The sequence below is a fragment of the Phalaenopsis equestris genome, unplaced genomic scaffold, assembly GCF_001263595.1.
Source record: "Phalaenopsis equestris unplaced genomic scaffold, ASM126359v1 Scaffold000149, whole genome shotgun sequence".
Lineage (NCBI taxonomy): Eukaryota > Viridiplantae > Streptophyta > Magnoliopsida > Asparagales > Orchidaceae > Phalaenopsis > Phalaenopsis equestris.
The window spans coordinates 800,923-809,194 of record NW_018164591.1 but is presented as its reverse complement, the minus strand read 5'-3'; the positions used below and the strand labels follow the sequence as shown (position 1 = coordinate 809,194).

General features: G+C 36.2%; 1 protein-coding gene across 1 annotated transcript in view; it reads right to left on the bottom strand.

Moving 5' to 3' along the window:
* Window positions 1-5,584: 5,584 nt before the first annotated feature.
* LOC110021827 (AP2-like ethylene-responsive transcription factor TOE3) overlaps window positions 5,585-8,272 on the bottom strand; it is a 3,600-nt gene continuing 912 nt past the window's right edge. The window contains exons 2-10 of the mRNA XM_020720489.1: window positions 8,177-8,265; window positions 8,020-8,045; window positions 7,869-7,899; window positions 7,550-7,783; window positions 7,427-7,471; window positions 7,233-7,324; window positions 6,989-7,167; window positions 6,724-6,891; window positions 5,585-6,465 (exon numbers count right to left, since the gene is read on the bottom strand). Coding sequence (XP_020576148.1) covers window positions 6,349-6,465; window positions 6,724-6,891; window positions 6,989-7,167; window positions 7,233-7,324; window positions 7,427-7,471; window positions 7,550-7,783; window positions 7,869-7,899; window positions 8,020-8,045; window positions 8,177-8,265 — 981 coding nt within the window. The 3' untranslated portion in view covers window positions 5,585-6,348. The remainder of the gene's footprint in view (window positions 6,466-6,723; window positions 6,892-6,988; window positions 7,168-7,232; window positions 7,325-7,426; window positions 7,472-7,549; window positions 7,784-7,868; window positions 7,900-8,019; window positions 8,046-8,176; window positions 8,266-8,272) is intronic.

Below are 8,272 nucleotides of genomic sequence, written 5' to 3'. Positions count from 1 at the left end.
CTTTCACATGTTGCTAGTATAGGGTCTTTTGACTCAATAATATAAAAGAAGTTGATTTAGTCATTACGAAAACTACAATTCAGGCAAGGACCAACAGCAAAGACCTCAACCAAAAGTGAGGTCAACAGGCACATACCATTAACAAATAAAGTTTACATATACACTTGGGACTTATTTTGAGGTTGTATCAAAAGTATTATTATTTCACGTTATTATTAATAAACTCGAAACATGTAATTATCATATTATGAACTACACTCACCTCAATATCAACTTTGACCCTGATACTAATCAAAATTAATAAGGATGATGCATAATACTAAATATTAATGCTGCAACAGGCATATACCATTAACAAATAAAGTTTACATATACACTTGGGACTTATTTTGAGGTTGTATCAAAAGTATTATTATTTCACGTTATTATTAATAAACTCGAAACATGTAATTATCATATTATGAACTACACTCACTCTCAATATCAACTTTGACCCTGACACTAATCAAAATTAATAAGTATGATGCATAATACTAAATATTAATGCTAATATCCACAATCATGAATATGGCTAATAGAAGTTGTTGACATTAATTTGGTTGCTTGCCATCGCTTAGAAGATATATGAATGTCGTAAACACTAACATCAACACATGATATTGACAACAAGACTAATACCCACCATTGAAGTCATTATTTATATATGTTATTTCCAACAATATTAATGCCTATAGTTCCTAACAATTCTTATAAACATAGTTGATTTCAACTTCAATGCATGCTTTTGTTGATAAAACCAATGCTTGTTGTGACATTAAGCCATGATATTTGTCACAGTGCTGGTAAAGTTATCATGCACTATTATCATCAATACTAGTGTCTGACAACAACATAAATATGGATGCCTGATGTTGACAATAAGATTCATGCTTGTATTTTTAGTATCTAGTCTCTCTTCCACAAGAAGGAGAACCAATTAGAACAACAACAATTTTTTGAAGCAATTATAATACTTCAAACCTCTAATTTTATCTTGGAAACCATCTTATACTTCACATATCTACTAAATTATACTAATCTGTAACTTTTTACGTATATTAATAGAATCATTTCAATTGGTCCATTCTTTCTTGCTTTTTCCCATCTTTGAGTTTTCACAAAAAAAGATATCACGTCTCTATGAGTCACTCTAAACTAATCTTATTTATGTGTGTATCATATTTTTCTACAAAATTAAAATAATAAATGCTCTCTAATCCTTATAAGCATTCATCATGATTAGATAAAACATAAATTTTGACACTTTTTTAAAGCTCTGCAATAATTATAATTAAAGCAGAAGAAACTAAACTGTATATATAATGATAATCAAAATATTGTGTACTCACAAATACAATTATACAAATGATCTAGCTAAATTTCCATTATTGAATTAGGAACACCTACCAAAGTCACTAAATTGAGCCCACCTATTGAAGTGGTTGAGTCGAGCTCACCTGTCGAAGTGGCTGAGACAAGCCCACCTGCCAAAGTGGCTAAACCTAGCCCACTCACCAAAGTGGCTGAATCGAGCTTGTTTGTCGGTCCGTTCATTCTCATCTTCCTTAGAAGGAAAGTCTAGCCCACATACATGAGGGAAGCTATCAAAGGAAGTTGACATATGCACGCAATGTACATATTTTTTTACCTTTATTCTACCTTTATGTATGTTTAAATTGTGCTTTGTGGAAGGTTTAGTGTTTTGATGCAGGATCCAAGGAAGGAGGTCGAACAAAACTTGAAAAATGGCAAATCAGAGTTAAGTGGTTTTCTGGCGCCTAGGTGTTTGGACGGGGCTCCTAGATGCCACATACAAGACATGTTCATGTTGTAACATGAGCAGCTAGAATGTAGAAACCATACCGTGACGGTGGGTCTTAGCCACAAGAGATTGGGCACCTAGGTATTGGTTCCTTCCATAATTTGTCTAGAAAACCCGAGAGCTCATAATGTTATTGCCGCATCTACAATGACTAAGCGCCACATTGTCAGTGTCTATGCACCATGATCTGGGCACTTGGGAGCCCGAAGCCCTAAAACAAAAATCGTTACTAGCTCCTAAGTGCCAGCCAGTAGCGCATAGGTGCCAATCTGCATAAATTGACAATTTCTGTAGTTGGGACGTGTCTCTTCACTAGGAAAAGTATAAAAGTAATGCAAACGATCGGAGAGGAGCTTTTTCTGACATTTTTGAGGTGGAACATCTTAGAAGGCCATAGAAGATCTATAGCTTGCAACTAAGTGCAGAAAATTGAGTTAAGTAGTGTTTGAGAGACTTTGTGCTTGTATCATCAATTGAACAAAGTGAGAAGAAAGTGATAAGTACTTTGGAAAGTTCTTTTGTAATTTGTTTCATTCAATTATTGAAAGGCTTTTTCGTTGCAATTTTTTCACTTACTATGTTTATGTTGGTGAATATGAGCATGTGTAGTGAGTATTTTCTCTTTCTCTAATAAATTCGGGATGTCGCATTGTTGAGTGTGATATTTCTTATGTGATTTTTTGCTTAATCTTAAGCGGTGATGATTCTCTTTTTAACCTTCTTTTAATTTCATTCTGACAGAGTGAAATGTTAACAATTATCATGAAGTATGAATTTCAGAAGAGCGTAATGGAACGACTAAGTTAATCACACCAACTTAAGAATTTTGTTTCAAAGTTAGTGCAAAATTTAGGGAGAACTAATTAATTAGGGTTAAAAGTTGAATTTATGGAACTAATCCAAGTTTTCAGCCTAGCTTCATTAGACTACCAGATGGGGGTAAGGAAGAGAGATGCTCTCGTTTGCTAACTGTTTGTTGAATCACTTATTTTTACACTTAATGTTCTAAGGAACCAGTTTATGAGAGAATCTGAACATTTGAAAACCACAGAACTTTCACATGTTGCTAGTATAGGGTCTTTTGACTCAATAATATAAAAGAAGTTGATTTAGTCATTGCGAAAACTACAATTCAGGCAAGGACCAACAACAAAAAATTAGAAATTTTCCTTTTGCAATTTGTTTCATTCTTTGTTGGACTGACACACGAAACTCATTTCCGTATATTATTGATATGCACGTTTACTTGCGTAAGTCGCCCCTGTTTCACTGCACTTGGAGCGTGTCAGAAGCCAACATGACTAATAAGAAGTCATCAGGACCAATAATTAGGTCTGTCGATCCTTTATTGAAAACATCGAGCAACACTTGATACTTAATCTTTTCACCCAAGTACTATGAATGGTTGTCGTACCGATAATACTTGATATCCACATCATAAACTTTCTATGAAGACACCGAAGAAAGATGGCATACAATACAAGATGTACTACTTCAATTATTTTATTGATTTTCTCTCTTATGTATGAAAGAAGAGGGAAAAGAACACGGAATAGGATTCTTCTCTTTCCTCTCGGGAGGTCGGTTTAGATATTTATTTTCCTCTTTTCCCTCTTTGAAAACCAGTACACAGGGAACCTCTGAGAGTTAACAGAGATTGGGATATAATATATTTCTTATGGTTCCCTTAAAAGACTGCCGTCCATCTCTCTCTCTCTCTCTCTCTTTATCATTCTCTGTAAGATACAAGATCATTTATCGGATTGTATGCACTCATGGATAATATGAGACCCTACTTCTTAATATGATTCAATATATTGATTTATATATCTTTTAAAACCATCAAAATACCTTTTATTACCTTTTTAAAAGTGAAAAGTATTTTGGTCATTTTAAAATTTGAGACCCTACGTCTTGATATCATTCAATATATTGATTTATATATCTTTTAAAATCATCAAAATACCTTTTATTATCTTTTAAAAGTTTGAAAGTATTTTGGTCATAATTCATCGAGTTAAATGAAAAAAAAGGATCACAAAAATTTTTAAAATTTGTTATATTTTATAAAACAATTGAATAACTTTCCTCACACCTCATTTGTTCTTCTTTAAAAGGAATAAGCAAGACAAAGAAGTCACTGAAATTATTACTTGATGCCATAAATTTATTTCAAATAAAATTTAAATTTCCAAAACTTTTCATAAAAATTATATCAAGCTGTAGCATTGAATTGAATTATAATGAAATTTCACAAAATAAATCAGAAGTTTGCTTTTTTTTTGTTAATTTTTTTATAACTCTTGGGGAGAAAAAGGATTTATCAGCTCAATTTAGTAAGTCCAACCAAACATAAAAATGCACAAATTTCATAAATTTATAAAATTTTAGATTTAAAGCCCAAATTTTACTTCAAATTGTATTAAATTCAGATTTATTAATTCATTTTTACTGCAGCCAAACAGCCCCTCAGGCATGGTAAGATTGCTCTTGCCATCCCAACCCATCACAGAAGTGATTTAAATGCACAAGAACAGTAGCTGAAATTAAAAAGTTCGAATTTTTCCTCATAAGGCTAAAGATTCCAAAGAACCTAGGACCCGGACCACTCAGTAATCCAAACTCTACACAGCAGAAGCTTTCATTTCCAATAGAGACGCAATGTAGCTGACAGCCACCCCTCCCCCCACTCATGAAGCCCTACTCCTGCTGTAGCTCGCATAGTAGCAATAAATAAAACTTTTAATTATCAGCTGCTGAATCAATGTCTGCTGATCTCAACAGCTCTCGTACATCACAAATGGAGCTCTCCCAAAGCCAGCAGCCAAGCCGGCAAAGCTGCACCACGAACAGCTGCTTCCTCCCGTACCTTCATGTCACTCATAGCCTCCTCCTATGTAGCCTGAAAACCACCAGCCAAATTTCCCCAAGGTTTTCAGCTGTGGGTGCCAGCTAGTTTAATAGGCAAAGTTACTTTTTTTTTTTAAATTTAGGAAGATTCGTAAACCTTAATTTTTACATATATGTCCTTTAATTTAACATGAAAATGGGAAGATTGCTTTTAGTTGTGTTCTTGAGAAAAGATGAAATTTTTATATGATATGGATATAAAAAGTAAGATTTTTTTGTTGGATTTGTTAATGCCTCGAACTTTTAATGTTTGTTGTTTGAGATGTAGAGAGGAGAGTTCATCCTCCTACATGCAAGTTACATGAATGAAATGCAAAATAGTTTTTTAAAAATTTAAATGCTTCAAAATCTTTTTTTTTTTCTTAGGTTATTAATTTATGATCTGAGACTATAAACTAAGATTAGATTTGATCAATTTTTTTAAAATAAATCTGCTTCTGTTAAGGGCTTATTCGATAAATTATTAGAAGTATTTTTATATTTTAATTCTTAAATACATTAAAAATCTTCCATTTTCATGATAAGATGTGCTGCGTTCTAATTTTCCATTTACCAGCTACAACTTGGCTGAACACTCATCCAAGTTGTCCAGTCTTTCAATCAAATCGAATAGTAACTGATTACTTCACAAGAGCTTCTTTTAGTTTTACAATTATAATTAATTTAAGCCATTAAAAAAGATTAAGAGCTGTTAAGAAAATAGACATGAGATATAGTACCAAATTGCAAAAAAAATCCTTAAAAAAAGAAAAAAAAATTATTTGATTTTAAAAATAATCAATCACTAGATTAAAATATTAAACGTATGACTGATCTGTTTTTAATAAATTTGCATAATAATTCACACATTCGTGTTGCCATTTAAAGAGAAATTAAACCCCACAAAAAAGAAAAAAAGAAAAAAAAAAAAGGAACAAAGGTGGTGTGTACGGTGTGTATTGGATCTCTGCGGTGAGATGTCCCTCTCGCCATAATAGTCTATCTTTTGTTCTGACTGCATGAGCCCGCAGTGAACTGGTTCGAAGGACCGACGATAGCGACACGTCATCCAACTTTCCTCAGGGGCCACATCTAATCCTCTTATTTAGCTATCCACCCCCTCACAAAAATTCTCTTTGTCAGATTCCCCCCTCAATTGCCTTTATTAGTCTCTAACCACTTTAACCATGCTCACCCCCCCGCCAATTATTTCAACACCCCCAAAATAGCAAAATCGCATTCTGAATCCACCCCTTCACAGGTTGCGACTTTAATGTTCCAGCACAAATCATTGAATTCATTCATTTCACCCTCCCCACCTTAGAACAGAATGTTTGCAAACAAAAAAATTCTAATGAGATGGAAAAAAAAGCATGTAAAAAATAAAGAAAGGCAGAGAGGATAGAGGCGCTGTCATTTCTCTTTTGTCGACTATCTCAGCAAACAAAATCTTGTATTTTCAATTTTCAATCCCTTTCTTTTTTTTCCGGGTCAGTTCGGGTCAGGGTCTGCCCAGTGACTGCAACCTCTTCTCTTTTGCAGCCAATTGTGAGTGGTCTTCACTGCTTGCGGTGGCCGGAATCCTGATGATGCTGCAGCTACGGCGGTGGCGGAGCGGCATGCAGTGGAGCCCAACTGCTTCCACCGTCGATCCCCAATGACAGATGAACATCTCCGCCGTTCCTCGCTGCGGCGGCCATGTTGCCGCCAAGATACTGCAATGCAGGAGGAGGTATTTATGGTCCCATTTTACAAAATCTCTGATTAATGGGAGCTGAAAGGTGTAATTTTTTTACATGGTAACGGCGGCCATGTTGCCGCCAAGATACTGCAATGCAGCAGGAGGCATTTATGGTCCCATTTTATAAAATCTCTGATTAATGGGAGCCGAAAGGTGTAATTTTTTTACATGGTATAAGAGAAAAATGCAATTTTGACGGATGATTTAGATGGAACTGTGGATATATACGCACTTGGTGATAGATGGAAGGATGAGAGAGATGGTGGCGGATGAACGGAAAGCCGACTGGCTGTGGTTGTGGCAGCGGAGATTGCTGCTGGATGTAGGAAGAATGCTTCAGCATTTCCATATGATGGCCGAGGTGGAAATTTACTCTACTCTCATGATCAGGCAGTTTGAGCTATTAAAGTTTCAGATGTAAACAAATGTTAAATAATGGAAAACAACAAATTTCAGGCACTGAAAATAGCAATGGTGTTTAGAAAGTTCATGCAAACCTTGGTGGTGGCGTTGATGGCCTCATGGCAAGTAGTCAGAAACCGTTGATCTGCGCCGCCGCCGCCGCCGCCGCCGCTGCTTCCGCAGCCGGAGCTCTCCTCATCCATTGGGCTCATTGCGCTTATCTTTGACGCTGAGCTCCCCAAGCTCAGATCAAGATTGTGCTCAATTTGCACAGCTGTGGAATTGCAAAACCGGTGAATCATTGCAGACAAATTAAAAGCATGTTGTTTAGTTTCTTACGTGAGCAACCAAGCTCATCGGCGTAGATACTGGCATCGAAGTTCGTCACTGCATCCTTTCCATTAAATTTAATCGCTGCCTTGTCATAAGCTCTGCAAGTATTAAATAAATTGCGATGCATAAATCTTCAAAGCTCGCAGCTTTTTGGAGGATTGATTGTTTTGGTGAAACAACCTTCTGAGTCAGGTGCTTACCTTGCTGCCTCCACTTCGGTGTCAAAAAGGCCCAAATATACATACCTGCAAAACGAAGTGATGATCAATGAGAGGATAAGAGTAAGGTTATGTAATGGAGATATCGGAGATCAATGGACTTACTTCTTCCCTAGGAACTGGCCCATTCTAGCTTCCCATCGGCCGCATTTGTGAAGAGTGACACCCCTGTACTTGGAACTTCCTCTTGGGAACCCGGTGCTCTGTCTTCTAAGCACATGAACAAATTCTTCTTTTGTTAAATTGCTCATCTGCTTCAAATCGTCTTCGTAGTCCTCCAAACTGAAGTTTATGTCGGCTTCTACACCACGAAACTTTATCGCCGCTCGATCATACGCCCTGCAACGAGAATTAAAAAAAAAAAATTAGCAATTTGAAGAAATATTCTATTATAAAAGAGAGATTTTTAGGAGAGAAAAGGTACCGGGCGGCGGCATGGGCTGTGTCAAATCCACCTGAAGAAATCAAGGAGGAGAATGGAAGAACATGATCATCAGAGCCAACGCTATAACAAAAAAATCAATTGAAGGAACATGGATGAACAAATTAATATATTTACAGTATGCAAAACATACCCAAATACACTTGTTTTCCGCAATCCCTGCGAGGATAAACGAAACAGAATGAATTATAACAGTTACTCGAATCAGAACCAAGCACTCAAAATTTTAAGGAAAAAGGAGAGCTTTCTGTTTCAAGCTTTCGGGGGAGGAGTGAAGCGAGGGAACAAACCATATATGGGATTCCCATCGTCCGGTTCGCCGGTAAAACGTCACTCCCCTGTACTGAGAGCTCCTCGACCTCGGCCCTCGTCGGCTCCTCTTTCTC